Source organism: Citrus sinensis, chromosome 8, assembly GCF_022201045.2.
Source record: "Citrus sinensis cultivar Valencia sweet orange chromosome 8, DVS_A1.0, whole genome shotgun sequence".
Classification (NCBI taxonomy): Eukaryota; Viridiplantae; Streptophyta; class Magnoliopsida; order Sapindales; family Rutaceae; genus Citrus; species Citrus sinensis.
Window position 1 is genome coordinate 6,186,762 of NC_068563.1, and position 19,707 is coordinate 6,206,468.

The 19,707-nt window shown below is 34.5% G+C and overlaps 2 protein-coding genes across 6 annotated transcripts; one reads left to right on the plus strand and one right to left on the minus strand.

Moving 5' to 3' along the window:
- Window positions 1-324: 324 nt before the first annotated feature.
- LOC102618175 (B-box zinc finger protein 20) lies at window positions 325-1,838 on the plus strand. 3 transcript variants are annotated; one of them, XM_006487265.4, is made up of 3 exons: window positions 325-801; window positions 909-1,325; window positions 1,446-1,838. In XM_006487265.4, exons 1-3 carry the CDS (start codon window positions 616-618, stop codon window positions 1,668-1,670), a joined length of 828 nt encoding a protein of 275 aa, XP_006487328.2. In that variant the 5' UTR covers window positions 325-615; the 3' UTR covers window positions 1,671-1,838. The 3 variants fall into 3 exon arrangements, with proteins under 3 accessions (XP_006487328.2, XP_006487329.2, XP_006487330.2); XM_006487266.4 differs by having other exon boundaries at window positions 329-801; window positions 909-1,332; XM_006487267.4 differs by having other exon boundaries at window positions 330-801; window positions 909-1,320; window positions 1,446-1,594.
- Window positions 1,839-3,361: 1,523 nt separating this feature from the next.
- LOC102617520 (kinesin-like protein KIN-7D, mitochondrial) lies at window positions 3,362-16,189 on the minus strand. 3 transcript variants are annotated; one of them, XR_003066742.2, is made up of 25 exons: window positions 15,481-16,189; window positions 15,264-15,361; window positions 15,091-15,180; window positions 14,939-14,991; window positions 13,933-13,998; window positions 13,428-13,481; window positions 13,132-13,191; window positions 12,683-12,761; window positions 12,501-12,568; window positions 11,915-11,971; window positions 11,696-11,800; window positions 11,214-11,318; window positions 10,791-10,898; window positions 9,721-9,852; window positions 9,417-9,596; window positions 8,793-9,005; window positions 8,153-8,290; window positions 7,485-7,604; window positions 7,299-7,349; window positions 7,032-7,079; window positions 6,665-6,811; window positions 4,839-5,627; window positions 4,131-4,260; window positions 3,922-4,002; window positions 3,362-3,666 (listed from the first exon to the last, which is right to left on the minus strand). XR_003066742.2 is itself a non-coding variant. In XM_006487263.4 (25 exons), exons 1-24 carry the CDS (start codon window positions 15,831-15,833, stop codon window positions 3,950-3,952), a joined length of 3,324 nt encoding a protein of 1,107 aa, XP_006487326.2. In that variant the 5' UTR covers window positions 15,834-16,188; the 3' UTR covers window positions 3,362-3,666; window positions 3,922-3,949. The 3 variants fall into 3 exon arrangements, 2 of the variants coding, with proteins under 2 accessions (XP_006487326.2, XP_006487325.2); XM_006487263.4 differs by having other exon boundaries at window positions 3,922-4,032; window positions 8,796-9,005; window positions 15,481-16,188; XM_006487262.4 differs by having other exon boundaries at window positions 3,922-4,032; window positions 15,481-16,187.
- Between the last annotated feature and the right edge of the window lie 3,518 nt (window positions 16,190-19,707).

Here is a 19,707-nt window from a genome sequence, read left to right on the forward strand (position 1 = left end):
ATTTATTCAAGGCAAAAAGAGAAGGTGCTGCAATCAAATCAAAAAGCCAGACTTCCAAAAATCAAAATCATTGAAAAAATATATGATAATGGAGAAAAGTTAAAAGCAACCATCTTGGTCTCCCAAAGGCTGCATTCTATTATTGTATGCTTTAAAATATTTAAAAAAAGAGAAGAGCTTTGGGTCAATAAAATAAATGACAGGATGAATGCTACCCATGGCCCACCCCTCTATTTCAGTCTGAGAGTGAAACCTCACATTGGTCTGGAGAATAATTTATTATTACACCCAAAAAAAATTATTATTATTATAAAAAAAACCCAAGTTGCTGCACTCTATATAGGGAAATTTAAGAGCTCTGTAATGTTTATCTTTTCTCCAGAGCTTTCTCATAGTCAGCAGCACTTAAAGAAACCTGCATTTGCATTTTAGCTATTACCCATAACTCCCCATTATACCTTTTGACAGTATTTTCCAACTCAATACTCACTGCAACAATATATTATTATTATCACCAACCTCTTATTTATTTATTTTTGTGGGGTGAGGGTGCTTAATTTAATTTGCATATCATCAAAAGTATTGCTCAAGAAGTTAATTTTTTTTTTAAAAAAAATGAAGATTTGGTGTGATGTGTGTGACAAAGAAGAGGCCTCAGTCTTTTGCTCAGCCGATGAAGCTGCTCTTTGTGTTGCCTGCGATCGTCGCGTTCATCATGCTAACAAATTAGCCAGCAAGCACCCGCGTTTCAATCTTGTTAGCCCCAGCTACAAAGAATCTCCTCTTTGTGATATTTGTCAGGTTACTGCACATATATAAATTATTTTCTTGATTATTAATTTCGTTGAAGAATTAATGAGTTATAAGGTGACAATATTTGTTTGTTTCTTGTGTTTTTGAGTCAATAGGAGAGACGTGCTTTGCTTTTTTGTCAAGAAGATAGAGCAATTCTTTGCAGAGAATGTGACATACCGATTCATAAAGCCAGCGAATACACGAAGAAACACAACAGGTTTCTTCTCACAGGGGTTAAGCTTACGGCTTCAGCTTCTGCTACTTTCAATACTACTTACAATCCTAGCCCTTCATCCTCCACTTGCTGTGACACAACAAAAACAACAACAACATCCATTGATGATCAAAAGAAAATCTCACCATCATCGCATTCAAATTCAATCTTTAGCTCCAATTCAACACCACGAGACAATCACATTAGTGACACCAGCAGCATATCTGAGTATTTGATGGAGACACTGCCCGGTTGGCGTGTAGATGATTTTCTTGATCCTTCTTCATATGCTACATCTACTAATGTTTTGTGTAAGGTTTGCGGTGCGTGCACACTCTTTTTTTTTTTTTAATAAATAAGTAGTGTCGTTTCTTCTGCTTAAACTCATTGACATTTATGCTAATGTTATGCAACATGGGATTTTGGTTTTGTGCAGATTTGTGATCAAGATCTTGAAAGAAAAATGGTTTATTTTTCATTATTAGAAGATTTAGCAATCTGGGTACCTTTGTTTTCTTCCCAAAATGGGTTGTTAAAGGGATTCGAGGAATCAACAGAAGAAGCAAGAAGATTGAGAGTTCCTCAGATCAGAGGTCAGTCTGTCAAGAAAAATAGACACGTTTGGTTGAAGTTGATATCAAATGTTAGGTTGATTTGTTAATGATCTTTAAATATCATGTTGCTGTGTAATTTCAATATGGGATGGCTTTTTTCTGACTTTTGTCAATGGTTTAATCTCCTCCCTGTGTGTTTTTTTGTTTTTCACATGGTTGGTTTTGTTATATTCTTGTAACATTTTAATGGATTTTAACAAAAAGTTTCATCCTTCTTTGCTGCTTTCTCATCCTCTTGAGTCTTGAATCTTGATTAATGGAGTTGAGAAAGAGAAAAAAAAAAAGAAAAAAGGACAGAGAGACTCCTCAATCTTCATACAAAAGCAAGCATCAATGAAAGATGTAACTTCTTGATTATAAAGGTCCTACCAACAAACAATTCTTTCAAATCACTGATTTATTGGAGCTTAACATACAAATTAATCCTTAAATTCAAAGTGACCGACAACATTGCACGTAAAGTCCCGAATATTCCTTCCGCTGCCACTGGGTCATCTGGTGGGTGGTAAAACTTTTTTGTTAGAGAGATTTGAGTGTCTGTAGGACTCAAATTCTTCTCTTGTACATATTTACGAGTACATGATAGATTTGGCTTTTAAAACATCGCACGCGTTCCGGTTCAAGCCATTCCCGGCTAGAAATATATAATCTCTTCTACAAATATTGATACAGCATTTGTTTTCCTCTTAAAAATTAGGTCAAGTAGATACATTATACTAAGATTGAAAACATGGACCCTATTGCAATAAAATTGATACGACAGATTCTAAATTATATATATCAATAAAATGGCTCCGGCTAAGTTACGCCAGACACAGCAACAATATATCGTAGTAGGACCAGTTATTATCGTTGTGTCTAGTGTAAGTTACGTTTAACGTAACTTAGCCGGCCCCCAATAAAATTATAATTTTATTAAAGTAATATATGTAATAAGCAAAGATATATGAACGGAAAAATAAATGCTTTCACACATATGTTCAAAATGTGTTGTCACTGTGTTGAAATCCTAAAGTTGTAGTCTAAAATGAGGAAAGGAAAGAAAGAGAACCGCAGATTTTCTTGACAACTTCCATAATCAGTCAAAAAGAATACGCCCACCTTAAAATCGGCAAGTAAATTTTGGCGTCCACCCAAATAGCGGTCATCCATCATCTAGCTTTATCAGTAGCAGGATAAAATCTGTTGGTTAAAAGAAGATTGCGTATCATAAACATTTTGAGTAAATGGTACACTTAAGCTGTGCATAATCTCTCTTTCATTTGAAGCAACGTGTTACGAAATATTTAGTATTAAAGTGTTGTAACTTAAAAATTACAACTATTAAAAAAAAAATTACAACTATAAAATGACGTGAAATTAATATTGTGTTATAAATATAAATTTTAAAAATTAATTTTGACAAACAAAAAAGTAAAATTCTCATAAGTATTTTATTATATAATTAATAGATCAAATCAACTTAACTTTCAAATCACAATTATTGTTTATCAAATATTTTAATATAATAACTTTAATTTAAAGACTACAACCGCCCGATCGCAATACCAAACAAAGCCTTAGTATGTCCTTCCAAATCGTGTATCTTTAAGTTACAACGGTTCAGTAGCAATTGTTTACTTGAAACTCAAGCGGAAGCTCTGCCAGTTCAAAGGAAAAATGAAAAATTGCTATGTTGCATAAATATTCAATAAGAAAAATTATGAAGACTCTTGGAGAGCAAATCAAAGCGAGAAAATTGAGGAATCGGTATTTATACAGGTGGAATTGAGAAAAAATTCCTTTCTGTTTCTGTACATAACATTGTTGGAGGATGGATCACAACATTCTGCCGCGTGTTCAAAAACAAAGCAATTCCGAATGTACTCGTTTTCCCATTCTTTTACTCTTTAAACCCCCCCCCTTATTTTACAACCGCAGGGGAGAGAGATGCACAAACAAACTATCGACATACCTTTTAGATTGCTACATACAGAGAAACTAATAAAAGAATTGCACCCGCTGTTGCACGGAAAATGCCAAAGAGGCAAAGGATAACAAACCCTGCATATAGGACAGGGTAAAAAAGGTAAAAACATATTAGAACTTTGCTATTCTATGTAAATTAATGCTTCTTCTTTTTTGTGGGGGGGTGGGCTGTGTGAGGGCAGGAAGAGCATGTCATCTCATGTTTTGTTACATAATCAAGTAGATGGAATTAATACAGATTCACCTATACAACAACGTGATCGGAGAATTTGGGGGAACTAGGTTAGAATATTTGGAACAAAAGGAACGAGCAAAATAAAATTGAATTACCTCCATTTTGAGGGCATGAATTGCTCTGTCAAGTGAATGCAAAAAGCCTATCTGAAATCTTTGTACGACAAATTGGACACTCTGAACAAGCAAGCGAACAAGATTTACACACTGCAAACATAAACCAGGCAGCCAGGCCGAATTACAGGCAAGAATAAGAGCATGAAATGTAGGAAACTTGAAATGCATGAAAGTTACAAATCACTCACAACAAAAATGCCGGCAAGGTAGAAGAATTGCAGCTGTTGGTGATTCAAAACAAACTTTACACATATGGGAGTTGGGATCTCCATTTCCCTGGTATTTTTGCTCCTTTTCCTTCATCTCTTGCATTCGTGCCTGAAAGCAGTATACACAGTTTAAGTGGATTCCTTTAAAACCATTAGTTTTCAAAATTGTATCACATTATGGATGCAAAATTAAGACTGAAACTCTCCAGCGAGAATTATTATATATTTCCATAGTTCCAATTAACTACATGTCTTTAAGCAAACCACCGAGAATATAAACACTGTCCAATGTTTTTTGTAAAAACACTAGAAAGCTAAAGTTTGTCAAAGCTATCTTAGTTTGGTGCTTCTGGGACAATAGAAATGTGTCCAATGGGAGGAATCAATCCATCATTGGAGGGTAAAAAACATCTAACACAACATTGAGCATGTAGCAAAGAAATATAACATCTCAGCATATGGGAAGCTTCTCTAGCTGACAAGATAATGGAGTATAGTCCAACAATGTGTCTCTGTCGATAGAGAATGGTTGATATAAGGGAAAAGCAACTGCTAATTTTGCCTTAAACAAATTAGAAAAAAAAAAATTCTCAACCAAACCACCCTTTAGGTTCAAATTATTAATTAAACTTAAGAGTAAAAGAATCAGTGCATAAGAGGAAAATCATGGAAAGAATAAATGATTACCTTTAGGCGAGCTACAAGTGGTTCTTCCTTGGGAGTTTCATCAGCTGGTTTAGGCACATCCAAAACTTGTCGCTCAACTGAATTCTCATCAGCTGGTTTTGACACTTCCAAAAAATGTCTATCTTTCAGGACGGTATTACAATCAGTTTCATTAGCTTTTGGATCACATACACAATCTTCTCCATTTCTTTGTCTCTCAACAGTGCTTAACTCGGGGACAGAACCCACTTCCTTTTTCAACTTAGCAACAAGCACCCACATGTTTGCCAAATCATTTTCCAATGCTTCTTCTCGTCTCTTGGACTCTTCAACCTTTTTCCGATATTCATCTTCTAAAAATTCCTTTTCAGCTAAGGCAGCTTCAAGAGCAGCCTCCCTTTGTTTCCTTGCCTGAAGTTCCAACTTTAAATCATCAGGATCAAGATTCCATGAATCAAAGTCATCAGAGACAACTCCTGAAATTTCAGTTGATCTTCCAGAGAGACGGCCTTTCCTTCCAGCTTTCATACCATCACTATACTTTCGGTTAACACCATTAACTGTTTGCATAGCAGCACCTCTAGAATGCATCGACTCTCGAGCAGCCAACAATTCTTTTTCAAGTTTGGCATTCTGTAAGGAGATCTTGGTCACTTCACCAGCCAAATTCTTCAGCTCAACAGCAGCAGCAGAAGCCAGTTCCTTCGCATAAGAAGCTTCTTCAGCCAGTTTTTGATTCTGCACATGCAGTCCACTGTTCTCCTCGGAAAGTTGAACATGTTCAAGTTTCAGTTTTTCATTCTCCGTCTCCTGTTCAAAACAAAAATAAACATCTATATTAGATAGAAAGCAAAACCACAGGCAAAGGAGAAAAATTGATGTAAGACAGGATTGTTATCAAACATAATTTTACAACAAACTTCATAGAACATCTTTATGACGAGTTAATATAAAACTTGAAAAAAATTTACCCACATATTATTAAATGTGTTTGCAGGAGATCATATTTCATAGATTCTGTATATTACATTTGTGTGGAATAAATATAAAAGATTACACCCCCAATTTAGGTAACTACCAAATTAGCCTATGCATAACTCTAGGTTCAACGATCTACACACTTAAGAAAAATAATCAATAGATCATACCGATGCAATAAATATCTGCTAGAACAAATTAGGAAGCTTCATAATGGGAAAGTTGACAAAACATTCAACTGTCCAAGCTTAAGATTACAGTGACAGTGACAGAACAAATATCCAAATCAAATGAGAATGTAAATGGGAGCTCATAAAGTCAAGCAATTTTACAGCAACGAAAATGCTCTACAAGCCTGTCATACTTAAGTACGGTATCAAATGGGATGTTCTCTCCTATAGGAAATGATCTTGGATGAACTATTTCAGTTTAACCTCGCTCCAAAGATTTATAAAAGGAAAGGTACAATTGATGGACTATCATATAAAGAGAGATTGCAATTTTTTATAATAGTAGATATTTGTTACCAATCCCTATTTCCATTCATCCTCAAACTCGAGACTTTGAGGATTTCAATGGCAATTTTCCAGCTTTGGTTATGGTAATGGAGATTCTAATCTGAAAAATTGCCATTTCTAGATATGAAGCAACAATCTAATAAATCTTCAATGACGACAACCGATTTGGATTAAACAAGAATGATGAGGATATATACCTGAGCTTGTGCATCAAATCAGACAACTTAAGGAAATACTTTCAAGAGTATCGCAAAACTGAACAATGCCAAATAGGTGAATGGCCAGCAACTATCACCATCCATTCAGTTATGCCTATTAAGGAGATAGAATTTCTTATAAATGAGTAGTTACCTGTGATTGAACTTTCTTTCTCAATTCATCAACATATTCGTCAGAGGTACCCTGTCCAGAAGAACCTGCTGATTTATCGCCATTTTGACAAGCCAACTGCTGCTCCAGTAGATTCACCTTTTCTTGCAATTTCTTGTTCTCAGAACACTGACCATAACCAAGCATACGTTAGCTTAGACTTTAAACACTGACCATAACCAAGCATATATTAGCTTAGACTTTAAACAAACAGGAAAGTATCTTCACCTCATGAATCAACTAGCATCATTCTCAGCCAACAGGATAAACACTCTCAATTAATTAGGCAGATTAAAAGAAAATAATTTGATTGCATTGAATTTGAGAATTTTGAAAGGAGCTTCTTTACCTTGTTCTGCAGTTGTTCTTGAAGAATACGGTTATCAGCTGATTTTATCTACCAAGAATTGGCCAAAATCAATTTAGTTAAATGGTTAACATGAGGTTCCATACTTCAAATATACAATACATTTCTATCATCATTGACAAAACCATTTTTATCATAATTGGAAAAATGGAAGCATATGACATATAGCAAATCCTAGTTAGCTTCAAAAAAAAAAAATTGAATTCAATGTCCTCTCAACACTGTATTACATCAACATAAAGCTCTCACCTCCAACTCAAAAGCCTTTTCATTGCATTGGCTCATCAGCCTAGTAACTGTCTGTTGAAAATAGAAGAATTTAGAAGTTATTGAGGCACTAACCCATAATTACAGAATCAATAATTTCTAGCATATAAATAAATATTATAAACAAGAAATAATTAAGGTAACCACGATAAAATGCATGTAAACTACCTGCTGCATATCAACCATCGATGCATTAGCCATAGACGCCTCTCCATTCTCAATAATGCGTTGTTCTAGAATCCTCATTTGCCTCCGCTTTTCTTGGATCTCTCGTTCCAAATTCTGAATCTGCCATGGAAGAAAGCACACACAAGTTGGTCAGGGCTGCAAAGAATAAACACACTCACCAAGCAAATCAAGACAGTAAAGCTGAATAATCTAGAGGCCAGATACTGAAATAAATAGCATCAGAAGTTTGAAATGCATAGAATTCTCATTAGTATTGACCTACACGGAAGCTAAAACAAAATTCTTAAAGCAAAAGGAGATTGGAGACAAATCAGGTGGTTTTCTGATATTAAAACTGTGACTTCTGAAAGTACAAAAAGCACCACATGCTCTTTCCCAAATCATATCACCTATGCCAACACAAAGCTAACCCCTGCACCTGATTCATTCCCAGAAACTATGTTGATGATAACAAAACACTGATCAATTAGCAGCCAAAGCAATCCAGTTAATATATGGTTTTCACATATTCATAAGGACTCTGCAACAATTATAACTGATTTCTATGTCACCTCTTCTTCATGATGGTGCCAGCAGTTTCAAATCATTCATTAGCAAATTTAAACTGAATTTTAGACAGCACATAGAACAAAGGAAGAAAGCCATACTTGAACTTTTGAGCCATCAGGATCATTTACTGACTGATCTACCAGGCGTTTCAGGTTACTGCTACTGAATGCTATCTCTCCAGCAAGCATTTTAACTTGCTCGACAAGAAGGTCCATTTGATCAGATGTCATCCCACCCTAAGAAAAAAGAGTCAAATAATCATTTTTTTATATTACTACGTTATGGAAAGAACAATAAAAATACAAAACTATGGCCTTGCAATGAAACACAATTCTTAATATTAAAGCAGAGCTGATGAGAGCCCCTAGGGCTTGGCTGAAGGGTTTCAAGTGGCTTTCTTTGTTTGGCCACTTAAAACGCTTGACAAATATATTGTTGCTAGGTCTCATCCAGGTAAGAAATACTTAAAAGATTAAAGCAAAAAGGGACTTCTAGTATTGAATTTTAGGGTGATTAGAACAAATCTGGAAATTCCAAAAAACAGTCTCATTAAGTGTGTGGGTGTGCATGCATATGTCCACGAGTGTCTTCTTAGTGACCTTAGAAAAGATGTGGGCGGCCCTTCTCACATCATATTACACCAAATTAAGAGCTATAGTTCAGAAAAAACATAAAACAAGAAAGTTACATACTAGATAGATAGTACCAAAAGAGTTAAAAGTGAAAATGAGAACATACTATCGGATGTTTGGAACCACTAATAAGTTCACCCGCTTGAGTTGATTCAGTAACCGTACTGCTCGTGGGTGAGAATTCTTCATTCCATTTGCTGGAGGATCTTCTGTGTTTAAAATCAGAAGGCAGATCTGAAGCAAGACCTGAAGCAGAAGATGTAGAGTCCTTCTGATTCTCACCATCTAAAAGCAAAGAACCCTCCCGCAATAAATCCAACTGCACACAACGAGAAGGCATGGCAGAAATAAACCTTATTAACATTTTCAGAATAAATATCCAACATTCTTAATATTGTCTAGTGAAACAGGCAACCCAGTCTCATCCAAACAAGAGGAAAATGCTCTGAAAAGAGATAAATACATCCCCAAATACAAGAAAAAGATAAGTCACGAATAAAAGAAATAAAAATCCCACATTTCTAAGTAACAAAGCATTCACCAAACACATTTATCATCTACAGCCATAAGTTTCAGAAAGCAAAAATGCACAATGAATTCCACCCATATTTGAGTCTCTTTTGAATTTGTTTGTGTTGAGAACTTTAATCAAAGCTCCAGCTTTTTGAAGAGAATTAAAGAATGAAATGGATAAACCACACTTTTTATCCCAAAGAGTATAACAACTTACATCATCCTCACCAACAGAATGACTCCTTTGGTGATTAGGCACATCACTTAATCCAGGAATAGTATTCTTGGTAGAAACAAGTATGAGCTTTGTTAGCCTTTGGATTCTGCTCATAAGAGCAGCTTTGGCTTCCTCTTCCTCCTCCAACCGTGATTGCATTTTCACTTGACCTTCTTCTAACTATTTATGAACACCAAACAATACTTCTGAATATTAGTAATCAAACTAGTTCAACATCACAATTATGTACGACAAAGAAAAAGGAAAGAAAAGACAGAGGGAAAAAATTTTGAAAAAATTAAACCTTTTGTCTTAAGGTCATAAGCTCCTCATGACTAACACCAACAAGGATGCCCCTCTTCAGTTGATCAAGTTCTTCTTTGAGGCTTGAAATTTCTCTTTGATACTTCTTAATCAGTGATTTCTCATCAATAATCTGAAGAAAGTTTTAGAAGGAGTGTTAGACTTAATTAGGGCTAAAAAAATATAATCTAGCACAACCCAACACCAAAAGGCCAGGTGCTTTGTTCAATAGACAGGAACCTGATCACATACGGGTCACAAAACCACACTGGTACGAGAGTTAGGTCAGGAAGGGAATTAATTACACATCCCACACGGAGCCCAAGTACCCTGGATTTATTATGTAAAACTTTTATACATGAGTACTCAAATCAATCTTTAGGTTTTCCTTTTGTTTTATGCAGAGACAAGTTTCTGCCACCCATTCACAAAGCCTCATATCCTCTATCTCCATCAAATAAACATTTTTTTGGAAAATTTAGCCATTGTTGAATAAGGTTTTGGAAAGATTGAAAGAAAAGAATCCAATGTCACCTAAGAGACACCTCAGTTTCACTATTTTTGAGAGATATGGTTTCTTTTTCTTGCTTTCTTTGTTTTTTCGGACTGAAGAACTGGCTTTAGCTTGAAGCCAGTAATAGCCTACTTGCTTTTAAGGCCATGGTTCAAACTTCAAACTACAATGAGGCTTATCGTCCTTTTAGAGCTTCTAATGCATTCTTGTTTTGGAGTTGAAAAACACCATGAGTCAACTAGTGGTGCTGATAATGTTTGAAGCCATTTAAGATTTTAGACCATATCAGGCTTGCAAGCTGGTTATGGAATTCAATAGCTTAAGTTGACATCGAGAAGTGATGATTGGTAATAGGGCAGTTGTCAACTGCTCCTTGAATGGCAAGTGGTAGCAATGGGAGTACATTTCTCATGACAGGGCAACGATTAGAGACAGGAGGCTTTGCAATATATTAGAGCCAGCGAAAGTTCTTGGTGTAACAGTGAGAGGAAAGGTAAGAGGATCTCCAGTTGTACCTTATCTCACATTGCCAATGTTAAACTGCAAAGAATACGAACCTTATTCCTTGAGGCATATATTTCCACTCGCTTAGCCCTGCTCGCAAACTTCAGTGTATTATGAGTTTCTTCCATACTACTAGATGCAGGAGTAACTGTACATATAAGCTGTAACACATCAAATATAAAGTAAATGAGTTTTCACCACCTTGTAATCAAGGACATGTAGTTGAATACTGACATTTACAAAGATTGTCTATTTCTGCTTCTAAAGAAAAATAAAAAATAAAAATGGAACAATAAATTATAGTTGTATAAGGAAATAAGGCAATATAAATTTACAGTGGAATTCAATTTTTGCATGGGTACCAGGTGCCATCAGATGAATTGCACGCACAAATAAATTTAATAATATCACAAAATAATATAAAAGGTTGAGATAACCATCTTATCAACAACATTATCACTGCATCTCAAACTCACCGAAACATGTCCATGCCCACTCAGTGAAGATTGCAAAAGACGAGTAAGCTTGGAATCTCGATAGGGAACATGAGATGCCTTCCCTTCACTCAACTTTCCTATGACCTTCACATTACATCCATATAATCAAATTTTAAGTATCAAAATAAGTCACATTTACAGAGATAGTTAGAAATACAATATTTTCCTCAATATGAGTATATGCACACTAAATCCAAGCATCAAATTCAAATGAGTAGTTTTAGTATCTGTATGCTGTAGATAACTACTTTCTCAACACTCTTAAGATTGTATCCTACCAACCTATCATCACTGAAGCAAATAATTTACAAGCCACACTTAAGTTGTTAATAGACAGGAATCAAGATTTTACATCAGTTTAACTTTTATTTAAGAAACAAGGTCATTTGAGATCAGTACAGGAAAATCAACAATAGGAAATTTCATCATAACAGTAAAATGAGATCCTTCTGTTTACATACTGTTCCAAGAGTTAGAAGACTTTTGTTTATGTAAGATCCTTCTTTTCTTCTTAACCCAGTAGTCTCAGTTTTTGAACTCTCTGATCCAGCAAGATCGATCAAATTCTGAAACCAAAACAAAACAAAAAAAGGAAAAGAAGAGATTGAAAATAGTTGTTGAGACAAACCATATAACTGAAACAAATAAGCTGTTTTGACCGAGAGAAAAAACCACCGTACAAGTTGAGAGAAGATGACTCCATCATATTCATCACCATGGTCACTACTTTCAATCATCTGCAAATACGACAGCAAGTTTGAACCGTGTGAATGAGAAGATGGTAAACTCTTCATCAATATTGTCGTTTATATCCAATATCCTCTTGAGTTCCTGGCCTATAAAACTTAAAATACTCTCCAAGCCTTCAAGTGCAACTGAAGCTTTTGCAATTTTAAACAGAAACAAGGAATGCAACAATTCACATATCATGAAAAAGAAATCTTAATTAATGGGCTCATGAGGTGTTGGCCAAATCACCAAACCCATGGTTTGCTCCCACAAACCTCTGCCTGGAATGGGAGTAGATTTCACCCAAGATGGTCCAGACATCCAAGCTATGATATACTAAGACTAATCTAGGCCTGATTCTCATAATGATGAAACCAATCTTTAAGGACAAATAAGTTTGGAAGGGCATGTACAAATCAGTTTGCAAATCAGGAAATGAATGCAAAGCATTCAAGAATCTGAATGAAACAGAAATACAACATAGTAATAGTCCAAGGAACTATAAAATTTAGCAGAGTGTGTGTGAAGAAAAATTACCAGTGTAAAAATGGTATGACTTCGGCTACTCAACAGATTAAAATTATTTGAGCCAACATGACGATGCTCTGCCATGAAGATACATTAGTTAAAAGACTCGTAGTAAGAAAATTTGAGATGGTGAAGAAGACTAAAATCTGGAAAAGAAGGAAGAAAACTGCAGGAGCAAACCCAGTAGATACCTTCCCCAGCAGCAATAAAAGAAAGTGCATGCCCAGGAGACAATACCACTTCTTCTTTTATACCCTCAACATAAGTGCCCTGAAAATGTAAATCTGGTGTAAGTCATATCAACATCATGAAATCAAATGTTATCAATTTTTCCAAATTGGAGTGGGTGGATTGACAGCAACACAGATTCCAGGAAAAAAATCGTTTTCTTCCAAGCTCTATATGAACAACAAATAAAAACCTCTTAGGTTACAAAAGGAAGCAAAACATCTTCAATCATTGATATTCTGCTTGAAACTTTAGAAGTTTAAATTGCAGCAGTGAACTGTCAATTTGTTAACAAGATATACTATTATAATAAGTTGCCAAGCAAATATGTAGATGATGTTGATAAAAAGAAAACAATCAGAAGCACCATATTGAGGTTAAAAGGAGATTAAAAATCTCAAAATGCCAAAACCTGAGCATCTTCTCTAACGCGCAAATTTTGACCTGTTGGATCAAGCAAGTCATTTATCACCTGATACAAGAAGCAGTGTTAGCACCAGAAATCAAATGTTACACGTCTGAAAGTAACTAGATTAACCAAATAACACCTTCAGAATTGATAGTAATCAGTTTTCTGGAATTCAGGATGAACACTCAGATTCCACAAAGATTTAATAAAACAGACAAGTTGGCAATTAAACTATATAAATTACCAATTGCTAATGGCATATCATAAATTGGAAATGACAGCTGTAAAGAGCCACTCACCTCATTGTAGATTTCAAGATATGACACACGGAGTAAGAACTCTCTTCCTGGAGTCTGATGAGAAAATTCAGTTAGTGATCCAAACTTTATCCATGATAAGGTAATTATCAACGAGAAAAATAAAAGTAACCGGCATTACACTGGATAGTGATGCCAGCTTGTTGTAAACAAACTAAACAATAGAATAGCACTATTTATAACCAGGGTAGGGGCAATTATAGGAAAATTTAGCAGTTTTCTTAGAAACCAGAAGTCAAAATTTTGATTTCTCCCATAGATAGAATGTGCAAGGCAATTAACCTATGAGATTCTAATGTAAAGTGACAAAATGACCAAATGAGAGGAGGAAATGTTACATACAACTAAAGTATTAGGACAACTAGTTGAAACTAAAAAGACAATAGAAAATAATATGTAGTGAAAGTTAAACAAGAAAAACTTGGACAGAGTCAAGCAACATGAAATTCATTGTTATATCTCAAATGCACTAGATTTGAACACTTACATCTTGGATAATGCTGAACACATCCTTTATAGCCAATGGTATAATTCCAGGAGAATTGTGATCTCCCTGTTGACAAAATATAAAGAAACATCATACACTAGCCAACTAATAGATTGTAACATTTTTATGTGATATGTAACATGAACCTACAACCAATACCAATCTCATATTTAGAACTGAAAAAATAGAACCACTTGAAATGAAAAGAAAACAAAATACATAAAAAAGTATTCCAAGAAAACATATTATGCTATGGTAAAAGCACTAAAATTCAACACAAAATATCATGAATAATGTGATTCAAAGAGTTACCATATCCACATGTATTGATGTATTAACAATCATAAACAGACATTTAGTCACATTTACAGAACATTGGAAGTAACATACATCACTTCCAGCAAGCACCATAGGAAGTCACTTGGAAAATCTTTGGATGAGGGTGGGACGGGTGTTAACACTGATTTTCTTACAAGTAATATACCAAAACAATTCCAAATAATTATAGCTCAGGTCTCTTGCCAAATAAGGGTTTCCACAAAGAAATGCGGTTCAATCTATGGGGAAACAAATGTAATGAAGATGGAACTAGAAAGTGCAAATGTGAAACATATTATGCCACTAAAATGAAGTTCAAGTGTTAACTGTCACTATGAAACATAAGATATCTCAATTATTCTTTCATCAAACCATCACAAAAAGTCAATGGCATCCAATTTATGTGGTACGTATTCAATCCTGTAATTATTGGAGCCAACATATGCAATAAACATTCAATCCTGTAATCTAGTTCTCATCAATCATTATTTTTTAAAGTTCACACAGCCATTATCCCTTTTAATTTCTTTTGATAACTGCTCGGTAAACAACTATAACACAAAATGAAATAGAGTCGCAATGTTCTGCTACAGACCAAAAATCCAGAAAGAATACTTAGCGGACACCAGATTGAGCCTCCAAATAAAACTAATCAACAAAGCAATTCTAGTAAATATCCAGGACTTACATGCATAGTGTGTGTCTTCCCACTACTCGTAACACCATAGGCAAAAACAGTCCCTGCAATGTTTCAATCACGTTAATTTATTCAAATGCAAACACAAAATCATACTTCGCTTATGGACTAACTAACAATTTAATCAATTAGTCAACACATACCATTGACACCTTCCATTGCAGCCTTTACTACAGGCCTAGCAGCTACATCATACACCTCTTGTGAATTTGCATGCGGTCCAAACACTCTATCTACACAATTTCGTTTATATATAATCACATTATTCAAAATCACAAAAAAAAAGCATAAAACAAAAGGAAGTAATAATAATTACCAAATGCGTAAGCAGTAGCTGGATTATACTCGTTTCTCACAATCTTATCTCCATCTGCGTACCACGCGATCTCATCTCCTCTTTGAAACTCCCTCTCACTAAATTTAAATTAATAAATACCAAACAATCACATTATCTACAAAATAAATATTAAAAAAGAAATTGTTCAATTTCCTTTAATAGATCTAAAATTTCAAAACCAGATCTATCAATCTACCTCAATGGCCGGAACCGAATAGTGACGGAGATGCTATCGCCGGACCTTTGTGGTGCATCTAACGGCTCGGCCATCAACTCCTCGGACGGAAAAATGACCGGCGGTGCTGCGCGTGCGCTATAACCGCGGGGACTGTTGTACATTGAGTCGGAGCAAGACCGACTTGGCGTCATGGATCGGGAACCGAGTCCGTTCCCAGAGTTGAAGTACGAGGAAGCCGAGGTAGAGCACGAGCGCGGCATAAGTCGATTGTTCATGAACGAAGAAGAAGTCGACGACGTTGACGAATACGGGGTCACCGGCTTCCGGTACGAGAACGGTGAACTGCTACGAGCTCTCGACGAGGACGCCATTGTGTTTAGTTGAGTTGACTCCGCGACTCGGAGCCTCGAAGAAGCGAACAAGTTAGTGAAGAAAAGAATAGAAGGAGAAGGAGGAGGAGGAGGAGGAGAAGAGAATGTGTCAGTGACCTCACATGGCTTGATACACAAAAGCAAAGAACATTGTTCAAAATTTTTTATTCAATTTTTATAATTTTTTAAATAATTAGCGCTTTATAGATTTAGCAATGGCGAGATTGTTTCTTCTTCTTTAAGGCAAAGAGAGAGTTGCAGAGAAACGTGAAGAAGATTTCTCTAATAACTGGTGAGAGACTGAGACCGATGAATTTTTTTTTCTTTTTATCATTAATTTTTGTTTTTAAATATGCTTTTAGCTTTTCAGAGATATGAATGTTTTATAATTTTTTTATTGGAGGAGAAAGGTTAGTGACCAGTTACTGTGGGCTGACGTGGAGCGTATTGCTGACGTGGATGGCGAGGATGGACCCGCGCAGTTAATGAATTTTGAAAAATAAAGTGCTAAAAATGAGCGGGAATAACCGTGGGTATTAATTACGGCAAAAAATAAATTTAAATTTTAATCTTGTTTTAGAAGCCGAACTTTCTCGAGTAGATAATGCATTGTACTCGCTGTTGCATGCGCACATGTACGAAGGTTTTGTTTGGTCGTAGCAGTAATTTACGGAAATGCCCTAAATCATGGGAGCGAGAAATTGAGATTTTTCTTATTTTAAAAAATTATAAGACAGAAAGTTGGAAGTGAAAAAAAATCTGCGGCTTTGTGGAGTCACGGAGAACCGATGGCTTTTAATTTCCGTTAAGGATAAATTTTTTATTTGTAAAAATTATTTAAAAAACAAAATTCGGACATCGAGCATATTCTCGAAATGACCAAAACTAAAAAATAAATCAATAAAACAGGAGCGTGTGGTGGACGCTCGTGGGATCGGATCCAAACAGAAGGCGGCGGCTCGATTGGACGGTGGGGGAGGAAGATAGTTTCCCATGTGATGGGTGGCTTTTACCAGTCCCGCTTTCTACAAAAATGTTGTTTGTGAATTGAGATATAACTAACAACCGTGGGGCCAATTTCGTCTTTTCGGTCTCCGCGTCAGCCAGTAAGGGTTGCAAGAGCGGTGAGTGCCGATGATGGATAGGATCAACTACCGTACCTGCCCCGGCGCATTTAATACTCTCATGCATGTGATTTCTTGGTTTCATCATATCTGTCATGTTCGTGTTTACACCAGATTACGTGGATCATGTTTATTTTTCTTCTTTAAAAAGGACAAATATATATATATATTTGTCCTTTCGTTTGCCATTAGACAATTATCCAACACTCCAATCTTTCTTATTATAAAATTCAAAAAGTTAAATAAGCAAGTTATTAATTATGAAACATAATAATGTTTTAAAGAAATAAAATTTGAATTAACAACCATTACTAAAATTAAATTTATTATCAACGTTGAGAGAGTTTTGTCGTCTTAGTAATCCTATCCGACTCGAATATAAATAAATCGAGACTCAATATGGTATTCGAATACCAGATAACTTAATACACTGAAAAAATTTTAATTAATACCAAATTATTGGTAGCGATCTCATATTGGTATTGGCAGTAGATGTTTCGTCATAAATAATTTGCAACTGACCTAACATTTTCACTATGTTTGCAAGACACGAGTCCTCCATCTATTGACTTATCTCAAGTTAAAATAAGCATCAACAAATATAATTTGCATTTGTTTTGTGCTAGTTAGACGATAAAGGATAATTACATAAATGTCCATTATATTTAATAATTAAAATGGATAATGTGACAACAATATCATAGTGTCAACAAATTCTGCATGTATTAGAATTCGCATCATATTTTTTTAAAATAAAAAATCTTCACTGAAAAAAAAAACTGAATTTGGAAGTTTCCATATAAAAAATTACCTAAAAGAGATTATCAATAGACAGAGATCTCCATATCAGCCTCGTAGAAAAAGGAAAACCTTTTGATGGTGAGGCTTCAATTTGTGACTGTGACACCTGATGCCAGAGTGTATAGCATATACAATTAGATTTGTATTTGTTTAAATTCACCTAAGAATATTTTAAAAGCAATGGTCAAGACAAACATTTCTTTAAAAGTTACAACAGACATTTTTTTTCTTTTTCTTTTTTTAAATGATCAGCAAGTAGACAAGAAAAGCATATTGCCTATTCCATAATTATCACAAATTTCTAATCAAATAAATCAATTACTTTCTGATTTAAATAACATTCAAAATTTAAATTTAGACCATAATTTAAAAAATAAAAACATACAGTAATAAATTAGCTCCTAATAAATTGACCCAAGTAGGGACCTCCGAGGCTCCAGCCATTGTCTTTATCCGTATGTGACTTGACTTTTTCTTATATTATGTTTATAATATATAGTCACCATTTTGTTGGTATTTGGTGGTGATCATGTCTTCAACAACTTTGTATTATGCTTCAAATCAAAACCAGAAAATAATTATGTCCAATAAAACAATACACGCAATGATCAATTAAATTTTCATGTTGTTGTTCCCACATAACGAGATAGCACTACTATTTGGTCTCATGAAAATCCTTATTAATTGGTCTGTTTGTTAAAATGAGTGCTACTTTTTCCTGAAAATATTAGAGCAAACCACACACTAATCTAGCCAGAATAGCTATTCTAATATTTCATTATAATCTGATCAAACACTAATCTAGTCATACTAAATGTGTTAAGATTGAAGTTGGACAATTGTAAATTTTAAACTAAAACATTAAAATATTTGATAAATACTAGGTGGTATGGTTTGGAAATTAATTTAATTTAATTTTGTACTTATGTGATGAAAATTTTATATTTTTATTAATTTTAACAAAATTATTATCTCAAAATTATATCTATTATATATTATTAATTTTTATTTCATTTTTTTTAATAATAACTGTAGATTTTAAACTACAACGCCTTAATACCAAACAAGCTCTAATATTACAAAATGAAACATCCACAAATTTCAGTGTGGTTTGTCAAAATTCAAAAACCGTTTGCATGAAAATACTTGTATTTACCAAATGATTAGAGCTTGTACTTGATGCCATGCATGGGAAGCGACAATAGGGGCAACAACAACAACAAAATTAAAACAGCCTCTAAAAACATGACACTCCAACAAATTAATGGCCCAAAAAAAAAAAACTCAAAATTTTGAAAGGCAATGGGAGAGGATTTTTCAATTCCGAAAATGATAGTGCTAAGCAGGCTTATCCTTTTTGGGTTATTCATGTAGTGCCAAAGTTTTTGTTCGGTTGCATGGGAAAGTGGCAATTCTTACATAATCATTGCTCATAATTTCCATGCACTTTGTAGTAAGTTTAAAAAATATGAAACACATTTAATCATGACTTACAAAGGAAATGTAAAAATTCACAAACAACACTTTAAAATACGTTTCTTGATCAAAATACTTCTGTCTCTGTGGGTATGTAGAGATGAATGTGTAAGTAATTTTTTTTTGGAGTTATAATTTCAGAATCTACTCATTTTTATTATCTTTATTATGTTGATTAAAGCTGATCATCGTAGATTTTTTTTTTTTTTTGAGTAGTGATAATTGGCCCTCTCATTATATCTTACTAACTCCCACTTTTCATGCAACCATTAAAAATTTTAATTTAATATTTATCTCCTTACATACCGCACTTAATCCCGAATTTACCCTTGTTTTAATTTTTATCTTTTTCCAAGCACTAACCATAAAAAACTTATAAAATCTATTAAAAAATTTTTATTATAACTATAGTCACTTTTTTTTTCTTTTTTTGAAGGCTTTATCCACCGTTACCATAACGATAAAAAAAGGAT

Excerpts from the sequence above, each read along its gene's own strand:
- LOC102618175 (XM_006487265.4), top strand. The coding sequence starts at position 616 with ATGAAGATTTGGTGTGATGTGTGTGACAAAGAAGAGGCCTCAGTCTTT. Across the intron at positions 802-908 it reads CTCTTTGTGATATTTGTCAG|GAGAGACGTGCTTTGCTTTT; the intron begins GTTACTGCACAT and ends TTGAGTCAATAG. Across the intron at positions 1,326-1,445 it reads CTACTAATGTTTTGTGTAAG|ATTTGTGATCAAGATCTTGA; the intron begins GTTTGCGGTGCG and ends GGTTTTGTGCAG.
- LOC102617520 (XM_006487262.4), bottom strand. The coding sequence starts at position 15,833 with ATGGCGTCCTCGTCGAGAGCTCGTAGCAGTTCACCGTTCTCGTACCGG. Across the intron at positions 9,597-9,720 it reads TTATGACCTTAAGACAAAAG|TTAGAAGAAGGTCAAGTGAA; the intron begins GTTTAATTTTTT and ends GTTCATAAATAG. Across the intron at positions 8,291-8,792 it reads GTGGTTCCAAACATCCGATA|GGTGGGATGACATCTGATCA; the intron begins GTATGTTCTCAT and ends CTTTTTTCTTAG.